Raw genomic sequence first — 21802 nt, 5'->3', positions numbered from 1 at the left:
GAGTATGACTGCAGGATCAGACTACGTACGGTTGGTTTGTAGTCTGTTACCATGGAGATGCATAGGACAGATTTTCTTCCTGTGGTTTCAAAGCTGAAGGGATTCTTTATCAGGCAGATGAGATTCTTCCTTGTCACAGTACTGATTGCAGGACAGCCATTGATTGTCAGACGTTCCTACATAAGGCTGCATCTAGTGCAATATACTTGGAAATACTGGACAGGAAGGAGGGGAGAGAAGGGGGGTGCAGGAAGGGGAGCAGGGAAGGACATTCATGGTAGAGGGTCCTTGTACAAGAAGTCTGAATGGACCTCCATTACACTTCAATCAATTATGGGACACATGTCACACATGCCCCAATCACATACTGGGCACATGCCCCATTCACATACTGGACACATGCCACACATGCCCCATTCACATACTGGAAACATGTCACACATGCCCCATTCAATACTGGACACATGCCACACATGCCCCATTCAGGCATTCACATACTGGACACATGCCCCATTCACATACTGGACACATGCCGCACATGCCCCAATCACATACTGGACACATGCCACACATGCCCCATTCACATACTGGACACATGCCCCAATCACATACTGGACACATGCCACACATGCCCCATTCACATACTGGACACATGCCCCATTCACATACTGGAAACATGTCACACATGCCCCATTCAATACTGGACACATGCCACACATGCCCCATTCAGGCATTCACATACTGGACACATGCCCCATTCACATACTGGACACATGCTGCACATGCCCCAATCACATACTGGACACATGCCACACATGCCCCATTCACATACTGGACACATGCTCCATTCACATACTGGACACATGCCACACATGCCCCAATTACATACTGGGCACATGCCACACATGCCCCATTCACATACTGGACACATGCCCCAATCACATACTGGACACATGCCACACATGCCCCATTCACATACTGGACACATGCCACACATGCCCCAATCATATACTGGACACATGCCACACATGCCCCAATCATATACTGGACACATGCCACACATGCCCCAATCACATACTGGACACATGCCACACATGCCCCAATCACATACTGGACACATGCCACACATGCCCCATTCACATACTGGACACATGCCACACATGCCCCATTCACATACTGGACACATGCCGCACATGCTCCATTCACATACTAGACACATGCCGCACATGCCCCAATCACATACTGGACACATGCCACACATGCCCATTAACATACTGGACACATGTCACACATGCCCCATTCACATACTGGACACATGTTACACATGCTCCATTCACATACTGGACACATGCCACACATGCCCCATTCACATACTGGACACATGCCACTCATGCCCCAATCACATACTGGACACATGCCACACATGCCCTATTCACATACTAGACACATGCCACACATGCCCCATTCACATACTGGACACATGCCACTCATGCCCCAATCACATACTGGACACATGCCACACATGCCCCATTCACATACTGGACACATGTCACACATGCCCCATTCACATACTGGACACATGTCACACATGCCCCATTCACATACTGGACACATGCCACACATGCCCCATTCACATACTGGACACATGCCACTCATGCCCCAATCACATACTGGACACATGCCGCACATGCCCCATTCACATACTGGACACATGCCACACGTGCCCCATTCACATACTGGACACATGCCACACATGCCCCATTCACATACTGGACACATGCCCCATTCACATACTGGACACATGCCCCATTCAGATGCTGGACACATGTGCTTTGGTGGTATATGTCGTGTGGACTCCTGACGTAAACCTCTGATGTGAGGCTGTAACATATCCTACAGTACAGGCACACAGCCCCTTCCCCCTCTTATTGCAGTAGATGGCAGTTCTGGGCACTGCCAGGGGTGTCCCCTCTGGGCACACTGCTCCTATGTAGTAATAGGTAGTGTCTACCCTCTCCCAACACTGCAACTGCTGCCTCTTCGGACCTGGGGAGAAGACTCCAGAGCCAGAATGCTCCAGCATCTTCATTCTTCAGACATGCTGGGAGTTGTAAACTCCAATAAAGCAACAAAAAAATCACTCTGCTCCAGCCAATCCATAAAAAATGTATATAATATTTTATTGAACAATCAATTAATTAAAACACATATACATAGTATTATGATCCAAAACCACTAGAAGGTGCATACAATATTAAAGTGTTCAAACTAAAACACAAGACAAAATAATATGCAGTACGTAAAAAAATATACAGACCAAAAATAGCACCTCCACAGGACAATCCAACACGTGTTTCGCGTCAGCTTCCTCAGAGGAGACAGCCTGAGAGCACAAGATCACCCATAATGCCGTGCAGCCAGCCAATCCGTAGATAGCCATCCCCTGTGTCACAGCTCAACAAAACCCTCATCCCGCACGGTATCGGCCATTGTCCTGTGAGCTGAGCATAGGGAGAGATGAGGGAAGAGCTCATGCGGTAGGGACAGAGTTTTTTTTTTTTTTTTTACGGTATTCACCTGAGGGGTTAGGTCATGTGATATTTTTATAGAGCAAGTTATTACGGACGCGGCGATACCTAATATGTATACTTTTTAAATTTACTTAAGTTTTACACAATAGCATCTTTTTTAAAACAAAAAAAATGATGTTTTAGTGTGTCCATATTCTGAGCCATAGTTTTTTTTATTTTTGGGCGATTGTCTTAGGTAGGGGCTGATTTTTTGCGAGAGGAGGTGACGGTTAGATTGGTACTATTTTGGTGGGCATACGCCTTTTTGATCGCTTGCTGTTGTACTTTTTGTGATGTAAGGTGACAAAAAAATTGTTTGTTTAGCACAGTTTTTATGTTTTACGGTGTTCATCTGATGGGTTAGGTCATGTAATATGTTTATAGAGCCGGTCGATACGGACAGCGTGATACCTAATAACAATTTTCTTTTTACTTTACTTAAAATTACGTTTTGGTTTATTTTTACTTGAAACAATACATTTTTGGGAAGGAAAACTTTTTTTTTAAATCTTTTTTTTTTCACTTTATTTTTTGTCCCGCTTTGGGACTTCAACTTTTGGGGGTCTAATCCTCTTTACAATGCATTCCAAATACTTCTGTATTGGAATGCATTAGCTGTATGAGTAATACTGTGTGTATTACTCATACAGCTTCCTTCCTGTGAGATCCAGGGGGCTGGATCTCACAGGCTCGTCACCGGAAGGCAGCGCAGATGCCTAAGGAAGGCCTCGTGCTGCGGTCCCCCCTACAGCCGCATGGGGACCCAATGGCACCGCCGCCCGCTGCCGCCGCAACCTGTAAAAGCCGCAAACCGCAAGTCTGAATTGACCTGCGGTTTGCGGCGATCGCCGACACAGGGGGGTCTCAGGATCCCCCCGCGCATTGTCCCCGGGTGCCTGCTCAATGATTTGAGCAGGCACCTTGTTCCGATCACCGCCCGCCGGGCGGCGGTGATCGGAACTACACATGGCGTACCGGTACATCATGTGTCCTTAAGTACCGGGACATCATGCCGTACCGGTAAGTCATGTGTCCGGAACAGGTTAAAGGTGCATTAAAGGTGCCGCGTGGCCATTAACAATGAAGAAGGACTATGCTGTGAGGTCTTCATTATTAAATTAAAGGCAGCTGCGGGCTAATTGGCTGTGCGGTTCTTCACTGCAGCATGGCCGCTCCGTGTAGCCGTGCCCTAAGGCAGAGTGGCCCGAGTACACGTGATTTATAGAGATTCGTGATGAATTAATTCGTAACTAATCAAATTTCTTGGCTCATCTCTACATCCACATATAAAAGCCTGACGCCGGTAATGGAGAGATCCAGAATACCTGCACCCAGTGCTTCACAGCCCGGAGGATAAATCTGCATCGCTTTCTATACAGCAGAGGCAGATGCTGAATGTGCAGCGCTATAAATTTATAGCATTCATCCCACCTGAAGCCATTATGGCGGTATCTTAAGAGCTACTCTTTGCTCATTGTCGCCAGCATGTAGTCAAGGTTACGAGAGGATTACAAATGCTCCCTATGAAATGATGTGGGGCTAATCATAGACACTTTGCCTAATGAAAATGGCCCTGGATCTTTTCTCTGAAAGCCTTGCACCCACCACCGTCGCATGCGGTTATGTCTCTGGCGATATGTCACAGAATAATTGCATAATTGACTAAAAATCACTGGGATGATATCAATGGATGCAGGTGCACCATCTATATTTACCTCGGGAGCATTGTGCACTGAATAAAGCTGGGCTGTTCAACCATTAACCCGTTCCGCTCCCGCTGCATCGGCGCATGTGTGGTGCAAAAAAATGCTATGTGTAACTTGTGGATTTTGCACATTCCCTCTCTCCATGATTGCTTCTTCGTAGTGTGACTGTACTTTTTTACTCTGAGCCAATCACATGCCTCCCCTGCTTCTGAGTCCCCTCCCCTCTTCCCCTCAGGGGTGGACCTGTGCAGCTGGATAGGTTTTACTCTGAGCCAATCACATGCCTCCCCTGCTTCTGAGTCCCCTCCCCTCTTCCCCTCAGGGGTGGACCTGTGCCACTGCATAGGTTTTACTCTGAGCCAATCACATGCCCCCCCTGCTTCTGAGTCGCCTCCCCTCTTCCCCTCAGGGGTGGACCTGTGCCACTGCATAGGTTTTACTCTGAGCCAATCACATGCCTCCCCTGCTTCTGAGTCCCCTCCCCTCTTCCCCTCAGGGGTGGACCTGTGCAGCTGGATGAGCCTTTTATGCCATTGTAGGTTCTGGGGCAGGAGACAGATGTTTTGTGCCTTTCTCTTTGTGGTTAATGCACTGCAAAGCAAGCTTACACATTTGAGTTATTGGCATGTAGTGGGACAGCATATGGGTGGAGAAGCTAAACGTGTCTATAGAGCTCTTGCATCTTTTTGTTCTATATGGGTAGGAAGATTGGACAACCCTGATTGGATCTGCGGCAGCCATTTTGAACCTCTGGAAGAAAAGTTGAGTCTGATGAAGTACGTAGAGTGATGTCCCCGCCTGACCTCAATCCTGTTTTGTTGGTTTCATTAGATGCAGCATAATTTGGGACTAATAACAGCTCTCCGACCTCTTTAGAGATGATGCGTTGTAATTAGTCATCGTCTAGAAGGCCAGGTGAGGGTTGCGAGGTATCCAACTCAGGTTTCTAGAGATTTTCTGCAAGAAAAGTGATTGCTAATGAAGTCTGAGCAATTAAAGAGCATCCTCCCCCCCCCCCCCCATAAATCCAAATACTTGGGAGTATACAGGTGAAACTTGAAAAATTAGAATATCGCGCAAAGTTCATTTATTTCAGTAATGCAACTTAAAAGGTGAAACTAACACATGAGACTCGTTACAGGCAAAGCGAGATATTTCAAGACTTCATCTGTTATAATTTGGATGATTATGGCTTACAGCTTATGAAACCCCGAAGTCACGATTTTGAGGTCCCCTTTGCTCAGGGGGTATGGATTAATTAGCTGACTAGAGGGCGACACTTTGAGCCTAGAATATTGAAACTTTTCACAAAATTCAAATTTTAAGCTGCATTAATGCAATTCCTTTTAATTTGCATTACTGGAATAAATGGACTTTTGCACGATATTATTTTTTTTTTCGAGTTTCACCTGTATAGGGACCCTGAATGGCATGTAGTTATTTTCCTTCTCTGCAGGGCTCTAGTCACGTCTGTGTTATGGAAGTCATATCTACGTGTATGTGCCAGATCCATCATCTGGTGGATGCTTCCCGATCGACATATATGCCATCCATGTAGGTTCTAGCAAGGTCTGCTCTATTCAGTAACAGAAAACTTGGCAGAACCACAACATGGAGTTTCAAATCTGCCATAAATGTAGGTAGGTGGGCTTCTCATGTATGGGACCTCCATCAATTGGAGAATGATTGTCCCCAGTGTTACCTCCACCAATCAAGGCATTCAGACTGAGACTAAATGGAGAGTCAGCCTCTACCAACACATATGGCATCTCCGGTATACTCTAGATGTCACCTACTAGAAGACCCATTCAATGACAATGTCTTAGGCTACTTTCACACTAGCGTTTCTCTTTTCCGGGATTGAGATTCGTCATAGGGTCTCAATACCAGAAAAAAACGCTTTTGTTTTCTCCCCGTTCATTTTCTATGGGGAAAAAATGGAACTGAACGGAATGCTCCAAAATTAGTGTTGAGCGAACCCGAACTGTAAAGTTTGGGTCTGTACCGAACTTTGCGAGATCGGGTACCCGGACCCGAACTTTGCCGGAAAAGTTTGGGTTCGAGTTTGTTGTTCGGGCATTTAATAAAGCTTGTTGAAAGGCTGCAGGGCAGCCAATCAACAAGCTTTTAAGCTGTGGGTATGGCATGGCTGTGATTGGCCGGTGCATCATGTGACCCAGCCTCTATAAACGCTGGATCACGTGTAGCACCGCCCATCAGCTCTGAGTAGTGCAGGGACAGGAAGCGGCTGAAGCGAGGGAAAGTGTTAGGAATCTCATCTGGCTTTTTATTCTGTGGGTGACCTATAGTGATTTTTTTAAGGGTGCAATGCACCAGCTTTGTGCCCCTGACACAAAAATATAATATTTAATCTGTCTGTTAGTTCGGTGGGTGACATATTCCCATTTTTTGTGTGAGGTACACCTGCACTGCATCCGTGACAGGGAAATTAATATAATTAATCTGTCTATTAGTTTGTTGGGTGACCTCAAAGAATGAGGAGAGCATCAAATAAGGGACGTGGCCCTGGTCGTGGTGCTGCTGGTGGAGCTTCTGTTGCAGGGAGAGGACGTGGTCGATCTGTGCCTGTTCCTGCACCCACAAACGCCAGGTACACAACTGTCCAGCTAGGGCACAGTTCTGGAGGATGAGGAAGATGATGATGAGGAGGAACCGTGTTCACAACAGGGTGGCACCCAAAGCAGGTCATGGGCATCACTGGTGCGTGGCTGGGGGGATACAGAGGACACAGACGATACACCTCCCACAGAGGACGGCTTGTCATTGCCTCTGGGCAGCCTGGCACACATGAGTGACTACATGCTGCAGTGCCTGCGCAATGACTGCCGAGTTGCCCAAATTCTAACCAGTGCTGATTACTGGGTGGCCACGCTGCTGGATCCCCGCTACTAGGACAACGTGCCGTCCTTAATTCCGTCACTGGAGCGTGATCGGAAGATGCGCGAGTACAAGCGGACGCTGGTAGACGCGCTGCTGGTGGCATTCCCACATGACAGCGGGGGCACAGTGGAAGCACAAGGCGAAGGCAGAGGAGGAGGAAGAGGTCGCCAACGCAGCTGGGGCACCGCCAGCACCTCAGAAGGCAGGGTTAGCATGGCCGACATGTGGAAAAGCTTTGTCAGCCCGCCACAACAACCAGCACCACCAGCTGATATGGAGCGTCTTAGCAAGAGGCAGCATTTCACCAACATGGTGGAGCAGTATGTGTGCACACGCCTACACGTACTGAATGACGGGTCTGCCCCCTTCAACTTCTGGGTCTCCAAATTGGGCACATGGCCTGAGCCTGCCCTTTACGCCTCGGAGGTGTATTGTCCGAATGTGTGTTTAGCGCGGCAGGAGCGGCATCACAGACAAGCGCAGCCGCCTGTCCACAGCCAATGTGGACAAGCTCACGTTCATTAAAATGAACCAGGCATGGATCCCTCAGGACTTGTCCGTACCTTGTGCAGAATAGACAAGTATACCGGCCGCACCCAGCCATTGTTATACTGCGGCGCACTTTCTCTTTGCATTCTCTTTTCTATTTCCCAATGTTTTGGGCTCTTCCCAAATGTATAAAAAAATAAAGGGAAAAAAAACTATGACTATTTTACAACCATTTTAGTGCACCAAAGTTCGGGTCCCCATTGACTTCAATGGGGTTCGAGTTCGGGTCCCGAACCCGGCCGACTGCTAATTCCTATCCAAAATGTATTCCGTTCCATTTGGTTGCGTTCTCATACTGGAGAGCAAACCGCAGCAAGCTGCAGTTTTCTTTCCGTCATGGGATGCAGAGCAAAACAGATCCGGCATGACCCACAATGCAAGTCAGCGGGGTTAGGGTTAACTAAAAAAATCAGTTTTCTCAGACACAATCTGACACCATAGAAAATGCATCTGTCCCCCATTGACTTGGCTATGTTAAAGATAGTACAACCGGATCCGTTCATAATGCATGCAGATTGTTGTAATATCAGTAAAGAAAGCATTTTTGCTGATCCCTGCCGGTGTAACGTTATATTTCCCTACCTCGTGAGATTTCCCTACCCTCGTCACTTCCAGTCGCACCGGACATGACATGAGGAGGTGTGTGGCGCCGCGCAGACGCACAACGACGGAGTAGGGAAATTTCACAGCAGAGTGCGCATGCGCCGGGAGCCTCGCCAGCGGTTAGGGGCCAGTGCTTTTTCCCTACCCTAACCGCTGGTGAGGCTCCCGGCGCATGCACACTCTGCTGTGAAATTTCCCTACCCCGTTGTTGTGCGCCTGCGCGGCACGCCTCCAGCACACCTCCTCACGTCATGTCCGGTGCAACTGGAAGTGGCGAGGGTAGGGAAATCTAACGTTACACCGGATCAGGCAAAAACACAAGTGTGAAAGTAACCTTAATGACCAATATGAACCATGAACGCAGAAAAAGCAAAATGTCATCCGCATGGTAAAAACTGTTGTCTTTTTTAATTTCCCAGTGCAGTGCCTGGAGATGACGACCAAGAGGAAGATCATCGGGCGGCTTGTCCCGTGCAGATGTTTTCGAGGAGAAGAAGAGATAATATCGGTTCTGGATTATTCCCACTGCAGCCTACAGCAGGTGCCAAAGGAGGTGTTCAGCTTGGAAAGAACATTGGAGGAACTTTATCTGGATGCCAATCAAATTGAAGAATTGCCCAAGGTAACAATTCCATCCTTGCTGTGAGACATGTCTGTAGATCTGTAGAAAGGTGATTGACCAACAAAGTGGAGCGTCGATGAACATGGGCTTGAAGAAATGGTAGACTTGAAATGTGACAAGTGAGGATTTCAGTCAACAAAAGTTTCAGATATAGGTTGAGATAGTTTACTTACATTTTAGTAAATGGGTTTGTAAACAGAAGACTTCAGGTTAAAATGTTCAACTTTAAAAAAAAAAGTAATTTTGAAGTGAACTTTAAGAATGTACTTCCCTTTAGGGTAGGGGGACCCTGGTGGCTTTTTCCTCTCTAGCTGTACTATATGGTCTCTCCTGTTCATTAGATATGATATACTGTATAACATCACTATCCATCTTTTACTTTCTGGTCAAGTTTCCATACTGTCAACAACATGGGGGGACTATTCCTTATTTTCATATGGGGCCCTGTGAATTCGGAAAAAAACGATGTATTTTTGCTGTGGAACCATAGGCAGAAATCCAAGGCTGACTGACCCTGCCACAATGTCTAATTTGCATTTCTGTGGAATCTGCCTGTGGTTTAATCCCACCGAATTGGGACTAATCCATGTGTGGCCACTTAATGTGGTTTCCTATTAAAACCCACACAAATGGATATGCTCTTTCTTTTTTTACATGGTGCAAATTTCAAATCCGTTTACTATTAGAAACAATGTCAGGCTTACGTTAAGTACAGGGAGTGCAGAATTATTAGGCAAGTTGTATTTTTGAGGATTAATTTTATTATTGAACAGCAACCATGTTCTCAATGAACCCAAAAAACTCATTAATATCAAAGCTGAATATTTTTGGAAGTAGTTTTTAGTTTGTTTTTAGTTTTAGCTATTTTAGGGGGATATCTGTGTGTGCAGGTGACTATTACTGTGCATAATTATTAGGCAACTTAACAAAAAACAAATATATACCCATTTCAATTATTTATTTTTACCAGTGAAACCAATATAACATCTCAACATTCACAAATATACATTTCTGACATTCAAAAACAAAACAAAAACAAATCAGTGACCAATATAGCCACCTTTCTTTGCAAGGACACTCAAAAGCCTGCCATCCATGGATTCTTTCAGTGTTTTGATCTGTTCACCATCAACATTGCGTGCAGCAGCAACCACAGCCTCCCAGACACTGTTCAGAGAGGTGGACTGTTTTCCCTCCTTGTAAATCTCACATTAGATGATGGACCACAGGTTCTCAATGGGGTTCAGATCAGGTGAACAAGGAGGCCATGTCATTAGATTTTCTTCTTTTATACCCTTTCTTGCCAGCCACGTTGTGGAGAACTTGGACGCGTGTGATGGAGCATTGTCCTGCATGAAAATCATGTTTTTCTTGAAGGATGCAGACTTCTTCCTGTACCACTGCTTGAAGAAGGTGTCTTCCAGAAACTGGCAGTAGGACTGGGAGTTGAGCTTGACTCCATCCTCAACCCGAAAAAAGGCCCCACAAGCTCATCTTTGATGATACCAGCCCAAACCAGTACTCCACCTCCACCTTGCTGGCGTCTGAGTCGGACTGGAGCTCTCTGCCCTTTACCAATCCAGCCACGGGCCCATCCATCTGGCCCATCAAGACTCACTCTCATTTCATCAGTCCATAAAACCTTAGAAAAATCAGTCTTGAGATATTTCTTGGCCCAGTCTTGACGTTTCAGCTTGTGTGTCTTGTTCAGTGGTGGTCGTCTTTCAGCCTTTCTTACCTTGGCCATGTCTCTGAGTATTGCACACCTTGTGCTTTTGGGCACTCCAGTGATATTGCAGCTCTGAAATATGGCCAAACTGGTGGCAAGTGGCATCTTGGCAGCTGCACGCTTGACTTTTCTCAGTTCATGGGCAGTTATTTTGCTCCTTGGTTTTTCCACACGCTTCTTGCGACCCTGTTGATTATTTTGAATGAAACGCTTGATTGTTCGATGATCACGCTTCAGAAGCTTTGCAATTTTAAGAGTGCTGCATCCCTCTGCAAGATATCTCACTATTTTTGACTTTTCTGAGCCTGTCAAGTCCTTCTTTTGACCCATTTTGCCAAAGGAAAGGAAGTTGCCTAATAATTATGCACACCTGATATAGGGTGTTGATGTCATTAGACCACACCCCTTCTCATTACAGAGATGCACATCACCTAATATGCTTAATTGGTAGTAGGCTTTCGAGCCTATACAGCTTGGAGTAAGACAACATGCATAAAGAGGATGATGTGGTCAAAATACTCATTTGCCTAATAATTCTGCACTCCCTGTAGTTTTTGACATAGATTTCGTTGTGGAAAATGAGCTGAACTCCTCATCAAAAATCCGCCACCACAGGTGGCCACACAGACTTGAGAACAGAGAGTACAGGGTTCAGCTAATCAACCCCAAATTCTAGAAACGTATGTGACCTCGCCTCTAGCCAAATTCTCCCATGTTAATATCTAATAGTACATATTGGCACAGGAAGAGGCGGATACATTGGGGAGGCTTCCCGTTAGTGAAGCAGAGAGCAGTGCAGGTCTATGAAGCGTGTGGTACTTTTTGGATTGCCAAGAAACGGCATTGGGGGCACTGTGCTGTCATTATTGCATGGTGAAAGGTAGAACTACATGGGTGATACTGTACGGTGGGCACAATGATGTAGAAAATTATGAGAGGATGTTATTCTGTGACCACTATTGCACTATTCCACTTTTATGTGGTGGCATCTTCTGTACATACCATAGTCTATTTTGGCCACTACAGTTTGGATTAATTTAAAGGTGTCATTGGCATCACTAGGTCTTGGCTATAAGCTTTTGTTATTGAGACTACTGAATGGCAGCCAGGAGAAGACAGGTGAGGCATTTGCCCTAGGTGGCAGGTTCCACATGGGCGTCAACAAGCCATTTTTCATTGGCCAGGGTATTTAAATACAGGGTTCACAAAAGCCTAGTCTAGATCCTTATGGTAAACCTACTTTTAAAAAGTCTTCAAGGAACCATCTGTTCCAGAGACACATCATCTACAACCTCCTGCACGACCTCTTCATTCTCCTGACTTGACTCAATAATCAACAGAGTTGTCAGCAACTTTGGCCACTCTAGAGACCTCCTGAATCCTCCCCAATGACCAGTTAATCCCCCCCCCCATCCCCCATGAAATGAAAAGTGTTGGCTTCCTTGTTACCTTCGGGCCATTAAACCTGTAAGCCGCAGACTGTTCTGAATTCAAGTCACAGCTCAAAGGATAAAATAAAATCACTACAAGACGCGACACCAACTACCAAGGTGACTTTATCTCTGCTTAGTAAAATACATCCCACACACTGCACAGTCATCCCCTGGCCGGGAAGAAAGCCGTACCCCATCGAAATAACGGGCTCGCCAACAGGTCTTCTTCGTCTCCACCAGTCATCAAGGCTAAAGCCGGCTTATAAAGATGAAGAAATCTTCTAATATCTGAACACCAATAAATACAAGACCGTGGCAAGATTTTGTAATTTTTTTAATACAAACATTTCATGACACCGCATACAAATCAGCGTTTCCGCCACAACTGGTGATGCTTATCTTTCATCCTGATTGTTTTGCTTCTTGATGTTTTATGAATTTTTATGAAGGTTCCTCTTCTTCCGAGTTGAGTTTTAAGCTTTGAAGATTTCATTTTTATTTTTTTTCTGTCTGGCCTTAACAAGGATGTAGCAAAAATGTCATTTTCCCAAATTTGATCATATTATAAAAAACAAGATTTTGTGACAATATTGAGTGATATCCGTAGGATTTCTAAGGTAGTCATCAAGACAAAGCTAACAATCAAATTTTTATTTATTTAGCTTTTAATGGGCCCATTTTTTTTTTTTTATGCTCAGTTTAACGTGCTTCAGTTTAAGATTCAGCCACGTGAACAATGATTGAAGATCTGGCACAAAATCTCCCACGGTGATGATGGGATTTCGTGCGAGATCTTAAAATCTTCACTGTGGACAAGGTAAGTATGATTTTTTTGTTTTTTACACCATTTCAATTGATTCTTGAACACAAAGCACAAGGGATTTCGACGGATCGAATTTTCCCTGAAATTCGGATCGAAGACCACTTGGTGTACTTCGATTCGCTCAACACTACTGATGACCTATCCTGAGTATAGGTCATCAGTATAAAAATCTCGAAAAACTCCTTTATTCTCTTGTTTTGTCAGAGGCTCAGGCTAGGAATCTGCATAAGAATTCCATGCATCTTTGCTGTGACGCTGGTTTTGATGCAGTTTTCCCTTTTAAAGCAGTTTATAATGCTGATTTTGATGCAGTTTTTGGAAATGTATATTTGGGACCTGAACCAACAATTCTCATTTTTTTTGTTTCGTTTTTGTTTGTTTTTTTGCAAAGGTCCGCTGGGTTTGGTAAAATCTCTTCCACTTTGCTTCTACTGTAATACGCTGTAGATTTTCCAACAGCAAAATCTGCAGCGTATCAGCCCCTTGTGAGCATAGTATTACTGCAGCTCTAGCTCTTCTGATCGGCTGCTGGGAATATGCAGAAGCTCACCCCAAGCGAACCGGAAGTTAGTAGATGCTGAATTCCATTAAAAGGTTACCAGTAGCATGTAATGAAGGAAATGCGCACGAGCCGTGTACTGCGACACACACCGTCTCCAAGTGTCCTTATCAGGTACCTATACACGTTCTCTGAGCCGTAGTATGGTGACTCTGTGAGCCATCATAATCTTCCCAAGATGCATTGCTTCTAGAGACCTCTGTGATACAGATGGCCAGGATTTTTATTTCTCAGGCTACATTCCCACGGCATTTTGCATCCGGTTTTTGTGGATATTGAAAATTCATGATTTAAATTTTTTATTTTTATTTTTTCAATCCCAAGCCCTGCAGTATATATAATATCCTGTGACCGCCTAATGTACCTCCAGCCACATCATCACAAGTTCTCTTCTGTCTTTTTGGGGCCTGTACTGGCCTACAGTAAAATTGTTATCCACTGACCGTCTAATATACCTCTGGCCACATAATCACTTGTTCTTTTCTGTCAGGTGGATACCTAATTATTATTTTTTTGGGCCTAAAAAAAAAATTTCTAGGCTCCAGCAGGGCACATTTTTGAGAATTTCCCTTTATGACGCATAAAAATGGCCCCTCATTAAAATACATATTTTTGGGTGGGAATTTTTGCCAATGATCCCCCTCTGGTATGTCACTGACCATGTTGTGGGACTATTTGTGCACTTCTAGTAAGTATTTGGTGGCTGCTATTAAAGTAAATCGGGGACCGCAGCGAACATTTGATCACAAACGCGCGTTTTGCGAAACATCCCGGTCGATGTTCGTCCATCACTATTAATACTGTCCCCCATAGTGGCCCTCAGCAGTAATAATATCCCCCATAGTGGCCCTCAGCTGTAATAATGTCCCACATAGTGGCCCTCAGCTGTAATAGTGGCCCTCAGCAGTAATACTGTCCCCTATAGTGGCTCCCAGCATTAATAATTTGCAGAATTTTTTTTTAAGCCGAAAAAAAATTACCTCATCCAACTGCATTCACAGGGACAGTCATTCTTAACATGATGCAGAAGGACCTGCACTCCCAGCATGATGACGTCACCATGTGCACCCAGCATCTATTCGCAGGTCCTTCAGCATCAAGAGAGGAAAATTGGCATTGGGGAAAATTGGCTTTGGGGAAGGTGGGGGTAGTTTGGTGCACCCCTGTACATGGGTCACATGGCCTAGGGTCCACTCAGTCCCATTGAAGTGAATGGGGCTGAGCTGCAACACCAAACACGGCCACTATACAATGGACGGCGCTGTGCTTGGTAAGCTGCGAGGAAGCCAAGATATCTGGCCATGTCCATCAAGGGGAAAGAGAGAGTTTCTACCAATCAAATTGGATTGGTATGAATCGATTTGCTCATCATTAATATAGAACTTTTCATTTTTTACTACAATCAAATTAAATTTACATTAACCCTTTAAGTGTCAGAGCCTCCCCTGTTGACATGCAGGACATGTAGGAATCGGTGATGCCTGACACGTTTCCTGCAGACGGTCACTCGTGCGTGTCTTTGGTCTGACACAATCACAGGGATTTCACGCCTGCTCCCTCCTATCCAATAAATATTGATCCGGTTTATTGCCTAATAAACTGCCCTGATTACTTAAAATAAGACTTTCACGGCACCTGAAAAAATAATTTAGTGAAGAATTTGCCGGTAATTGTGATGATTCTCAATCCGCAGTGATTCATCACTGGTTTAAAAAGCTACAAAACCCGTAACACGAATCATCTCCAATAGTCGGACAAAGCTGGGACTTTATTAAAGAGAAAGTATCATCAGAAAATCAGGTTTTATTAAAGTCAGATTTTTATAATATTATTTTTGTTTTTGCTGTTTTTTTGTTATGTGACTGTTATTGTTATAAAATAAAAGTGCTTCACTGGAGCACACACATCTTTGCTGTGTAGACTGGGATCTATAAGGAGGGTGGTCAGCAGAGTGATCTCATCATTAGAGGGCAGAATTAGCAGAGTCATCTCAATGTGCATTAGAGGCAGGATCAGCAGAGTCATCTCATTATCATTAGAGGGCTGGATAAGCAGAGTCATCTTATTATCATGAGAAGGCAGGATCAGCAGAATCATCTCATTATCATTAGAGGCAGGATCAGCAGAGTTATCTGATTATCATTAGAAGGCAGGATCGGCAGGGTCATCACATTAACATTAGAGGGCAGGATCAGCAGAGTCATCTCATTATCATTAGAGGGCTGGATCAGCAGAGTCATCTTATTATCATGAGAAGGCAGGATCAGCAGAATCATCTCATTATCATTAGAGGCAGGATCAGCAGAGTTATCTGATTATCATTAGAAGGCAGGATCAGCAGAGTCATCACATTAACATTAGAGGGCAGGATCAGCAGAGTCATATCATCATTAGAGGGCAGGATTAGCAGAGTCATCTTATTATCATTAGAGGGCAGGATCAGCAGAAACGTCTTATTATCATGAGAAGGCAGGATCAGCAGAGTCATCTCATTATCATTATAAGGCAGGATCAGCAGAGTCATATCATCATTAGAGGGCAGGATCAGCAGAGTCATCTTATCATTAGAGGCAGGATCAGCAGAGTCATCTCATTATCATTAGAGGGCAGGATTAGCAGAGTCATCTTATTATCATTAGAGGGCAGGATCAGCAGAGACGTCTTATTATCATGAGAAGGCAGGATCAGCAGAGTCATCTCATTATCATTAGAGGCAGGATCAGCAGAGTCATCTCATTATCATTAGAGGACAGGATCATAGAAACATAGAATGTGTCGGCAGATAAGAACCATTTGGCCCATCTAGTCTGCCCAATATACTGAGTACTATGAATAGCCCCTGGCCCTATCTTATATGAAGGATGGCCTTATGCCTATCCCATGCATGCTTAAACTCCTCCACTGTATTTGCAGCTACCACTTCTGCAGGAAGGCTATTCCATGCATCCACTACTCTCTCAGTAAAGTAATCCTTCCTGATATTACTTTTAAACCTTTGCCCCTCTAATTTAAAACTATGTCCTCTTGTAGCAGTTTTTCTTCTTTTAAATATTCTCTCCTCTTTTACCTTGTTGATTCCCTTTATGTATTTAGCAGTTTCTCTCATCTCCCCTCTGTCTCGTCTTTCTTCCAAGCTATACATGTTAAGGTCCTTTAATCTTTCCTGGTAAGTTTTATCCTGCAATCCATGTACCAGTTTAGTAGCTCTTCTCTGAACTCTCTCCAAAGTATCAATATCCTTCTGGAGATATGGTCTCCAGTACTGCGCACAATACTCCAAATGAGGTCTCACTAGTGCTCTGTAGAGCGGCATGAGCGCCTCCCTCTGTCTACTGGTAATGCCTCTACCTATACACCCCAGCATTCTGCTAGCATTTCCTGCTGCTCTATGACATGGTCTGCCTACCTTTAAGTCTTCTGAAATAATGACCCCTAAATCCCTTTCCTCAGATACTGAGGTTAGGATTGTATCACTGATTGTATATTCTGCTCTTAGGTTTTTACGCCCCAGGTGCATTATCTTGCACTTATCAACATTAAATTTTAGTTGCCAGATTTTTGACCATTCCTCTAGTTTTCCTAAACCCTTTTCCATTTGGTGTATTCCTCCAGGAACATCAACCCTGTTACAAATCTTTGTATCATCAGCAAAAAGACACACCTTACCATCGAGGCATTCTGTAATTTCGCTGATAAAGATATTAAACAATATGGGTCCCAGAACAGATCCCTGAGGTACCCCACTGGTAACAAGACCTTGGTCTGAATATACTCCATTGACTACAACCCTCTGTTGTCTGTCCCTCAGCCACTGCCTAATCCATTCAACAATATGGGAGCCCAAGCCCAAAGACTGCACTTTATTGATAAGCCTTCTATGTGGGACAGTATCAAAAGCCTTACTAAAGTCCAGATAAGTGATGTCTACTGCACCTCCGGCATCTATTATTTTAGTCACCCAATCAAAAAAATCAGTAAGATTAGTTTGACATGATCTCCCTGAAGTAAACCCATGCTGTTTTTCATCTTTCAATCCATGGGATTTTAGATGGTCCACAATCCTCTCCTTAAGTATGGGTTCCATTAATTTCCCCACTATTGATGTCAGGCTTACTGGCCTATAGTTGCCCGATTCCTCCTTACTACCTTTCTTGTGAATGGGCACAACATTTGCTAATTTCCAATCTTCTGGGATGACTCCTGTTACCAGTGATTGGTTAAATAAATCTGTTAATGGTTTTGCTAGTTCACCGCCGAGCTCTTTTAATAGCTTTGGGTGTATCCCATCAGGCCCCTGTGACTTATTTGTATTAATTTTAGACAGTTGACTTAGAACCTCTTCCTCTGTAAAGACACATGCGTCAAAAGATTCATTAGTCTTCTTTCCTAACTGAGGTCCTTCTCCTTCATTTTCCTTTGTAAAAACTGAACAGAAGTATTCATTGAGGCAGTCAGCTAGTTCTTTATCTTCTTCCATATACCTTCCTTCTTTTGTTTTTAATTTGGTAATTCCTTGTTTTAGTTTCCTTTTTTCATTTATGTATCTGAAGAATGTCTTATCGCCTTTTTTCCCTGACTGAGCTAATTTCTCTTCTGCCTGTGCTTTAGAAGCTCTTATAACTTGTTTGGCCTCTCTCTGCCTAATCTTGTAAATTTGTCTGTCATCCTCTTTTTTTTTTATAATTCCTAAATGCTATCTTTTTGTTTTTAATGATTTTGGCCACTTCTGCTGAGTACCACAGTGGTCTCTTCCTTTTTTTGCTTTTACTGACAAGCCTAATGCAATTTTCTGTTGCCTTCAATAGTGCCACTTTTAAGTAGTCCCATTTCTCCTGGACTCCAATGAAACTGTTGCAGTCTGATAGGGACTCGTGTACCACTAATCTAATTTTAGAAAAGTCAGTTTTTCTAAAATCTAAAACTTTTGTTTTTGTGTGGTGTGACTCAGTCACTGTACTTATAGTAAACCACACTGACTGGTGATCACTAGATCCCAAGCTTTCACCTACAGTAATATCAGATACCAAATTCCCATTTGTGAATACTAAATCTAAAATGGCCTCCTTCCGGGTTGGCTCCTCCACTACTTGCTGTAGAGATAATCCCAGTAGGGAATTTAGAATATCTGTACTCCTGGCAGAACTAGCTATTTTGGTTTTCCAGTTTACATCTGGAAGATTGAAGTCTCCCTCAGCAGAGTCATCTTATTCTCATTAGAAGGCAGGATCAGCAGAGTCATCACATTAACATTAGAGGGCAGAGTCATCTCATTATCATTAGAGGCAGAGTCAGCAGATTCATCTTATCATCATTAGAGGGCAGGATCAGTAGAGTCATCTTATTATCATTAGAAGGCAGGATCGGCAGAGTCATCACATTATCATTAGAGGGCAGAGTCATCTCATTATCATTAGAGGCAGAGTCAGCAGATTCATCTTATTATCATTAGAGGGCAGAGTCATCTCATTATCATTAGAGGCAGGATCAGCAGAATTTTCTTTCTTATTAGAGGACAGGATAAACATAGTTTCATTAGAGAGCAGTGTCAGCAGAGTAATTTTTTATTATTAAAGGACATGGTCAGCAAAGTCATCTTATCATTAGAGGGCAGGATCAGCAGAGTCATCTTATTATCATTAGAGGGCAGGATCAGCAGAGTCATCTTATTATCATTAGAGGGCAGGATCAGCAGAGTCATCTTATTATCATTAGAGGGCAGGATCAGCAGAGTCATCTTATTATCATTAGAGGGCTGGATCAGCAGAGTCATCTTATTAATAGAGGGCTGGATCAGGAGAGTCATCTGATCATTAGAGGGCTGGATCAGGAGAGTCATCTCATTAGAGTGCAGGGTCAGCAGAATCATCTCATTGTCATTAGAGGTCAGGATCAGCAGATTCATCTCATAATTAACAAGCAGGATCAGCAGATTCATCTCGTTATCATTAGGGGGCAGGTTCGACAGAGTCATTTCACTATTATTAAAGAGAAGGGTCAGCAGAGTCATCAATTGTCATTAGAGGTCAGGATCAATAGAGTCATCTCATCATTAGAGGGCAGAGTCAGCAGAGGCATCTCGTTAACATTAGAGGTTGGTGGATTTAGTGAAAGCTCTACAGTCCTGCGGGAGCCTTGGATAAGCCAGGACAGCAATACTATACACTGTACAGATGGACACTCTGCAGTTTCTATCCCTCTCTGTCTTCTCTGGGAAAAGGCTGTATCTCTTCATGGAGACTGTAATAATCTATGGACACTTTTCTATACAAAAAGGAGTATTTCCATCTCGGAACATAATGAGATATTGGCAGTCTACGGCATCACTTTAAGATCAGTAGGGGGTTGTCAGACCTCTAGGACCTCCGCTGATCCTCAGAATCAATGGACCATAGCAGGCATGCTCAATCTGCGGCCCTCCAGCTGTTGCAAAACTACAACTACAAGCATGCCCGAACAGCCTACAGCTATCAGCCTACAGCAGGGCATTGTGGGAGTTGTCGTTTTACAACAACTGGAGGGCTGCAGGTTGAGCATAGCCTAGGTTTAGCACTGTGCCCCCATCACTGTTTCCCCTGCACTGCAGTGCCCGGTCACCTCTGCGCAGAGAACTGCAGCACGGCCCCACTGGATATGCCATCACTTCACAATATGGGATAGCCCTTTGGGGCTCTGTGCAGACTGCGCTGGCCCCTACATTTGGTGTACACACCAAGAAAAGCTATTAGGCTTCCATTAGGATGGTGAATAAATTACCATTTCCTATAGATTGGGCCACGTGTACCACACAATATCCATTTTTTTTTTTTTTTTTTTTTTTTTTACTTTTGGAGTCTACGGCTGATGTATAGCACTGGGAGCCCTGCCTCAGAGGTCTACATCGGGAAATCTTCCCAACATATTCCTCCAACGAAAAGCTCAAACAAGGCTGAGCTTCCATTCATTGCAGCTGCCATAAAGCACCTGGGGCACAATATAGGAAGGGACTCTTTGTCTCCAATATGGCCGCCCCCAGGAAAGTAAAAAAATAAATAAATCGCTACAGAGTTTTAAAAAATGATAAAAACAATATTTTGCTCTGTCCAATGCATGAAACTAAAATCTAATGCTTGAAGCTTCCCCTTTATATTTCCCCCTCTAAGCGTTGCCCCCCCCGGGGGCTCGGTTCTGCTCCGCAGAGCGCGTGGTTCGGTGGGAGATGCGAGCCTCGGCGCACTTCATTTCTGCAGGTCTGAGTATATATCGATCTGCGTATCACACCACGCCGTGACATTTTTTCAGCTTTAGAGGATAATAGCTGTGACAATGACTGTGACGTGTGTCCGGCCGCCCGCTCTCTGGTCACAGCGAGGCTTGATTAACATTTAATCAGATTGAATTGTCTGATTGTCTCGTTGCCCCCTCCTTACAAACTACTAAAAATATCCTCATTAATATTCTTGAGACGCAGCGCTGCCTAGTCATCTCACCATTTATGAACTGCAGCACAGCCTTAACTATCGCCATGCTCCTCCTGGTTCACGATCAGAATGCCGTAGCTACAGTGAAGACTGACACTGAGGCCTCATGCCCACAAGCTTGTTGTATGTTTCTTAAACACAACCTTATTAAATATTCTATAGATCCCTGCTGTATAACAGCGAGCCTCTAATTTGCACAGAGCTGTAGATGTCAGGGCATGCTGGGAGTTGTAGTTGCACCTGGGCGGGAGAGCCACAGGTTGGAGACCAAATCCCTAGACTGATGGTAAGATGGTAGCGTCACCCGCGATGCTAGGAAGTCTCGTTCCCGTCGCCGTCTGCTATTGGCTATTCCCCCCGTCGCCGGATGTTTTGATCCGCGCGACGGGGAGATGCAGCGGCGGCCCTGCACGGAGCAGGAGCGACACGTGTGCCGACGAGCAGGGGAAGTATAATCTATATGAGGGGCCTGGGTATTGGGGGGCACATTTTAGACTTTGGATAACCCCTTCGAAGACTTATCTAAGGCTACTCTTACACTTGCGGAAGCCTTTTCTGGCAGGCTGTTCCGGCGGGGGGAACAGCCTGCCAGATCCGTGCTACCGCTAGCTGGAAGTCAGCTTGGGCCCTATTCTCTATAATGGGGACAGGCCGGAGGTCCAGCCGCAGCACGGCAAACATGCCTAGAGGCGGCCGGAATAAAACTGCAGCATGTGTGAAAGTAGCCTTACTTGGGTCGCAGCGAATGTCTCTGCATCTTTATGTAGGTAACTTTTACACAATGGATTCCTCCAACGCGTTGCGGCCCGCGGCTGCCGTGCAGGGTGTAGTGCAGCAAGCAGCGGGACCC

At 44.6% G+C, this 21802-nt stretch overlaps 1 protein-coding gene across 1 annotated transcript in view; it reads left to right on the top strand.

The window, feature by feature from the left end:
• Positions 1–21802, top strand: part of LRRC7 (leucine rich repeat containing 7) — a 121929-nt gene that overhangs the window by 13289 nt on the left and 86838 nt on the right. The window contains exon 2 of the mRNA XM_044302374.1: positions 8749–8951. Coding sequence (XP_044158309.1) covers positions 8763–8951 — 189 coding nt within the window. The 5' untranslated portion in view covers positions 8749–8762. The remainder of the gene's footprint in view (positions 1–8748; positions 8952–21802) is intronic.

Source organism: Bufo gargarizans, chromosome 7, assembly GCF_014858855.1.
Source record: "Bufo gargarizans isolate SCDJY-AF-19 chromosome 7, ASM1485885v1, whole genome shotgun sequence".
Classification (NCBI taxonomy): Eukaryota; Metazoa; Chordata; class Amphibia; order Anura; family Bufonidae; genus Bufo; species Bufo gargarizans.
Note: the sequence above shows the minus strand (reverse complement) of the source record. Positions and strands in the feature narration are given on the sequence as shown.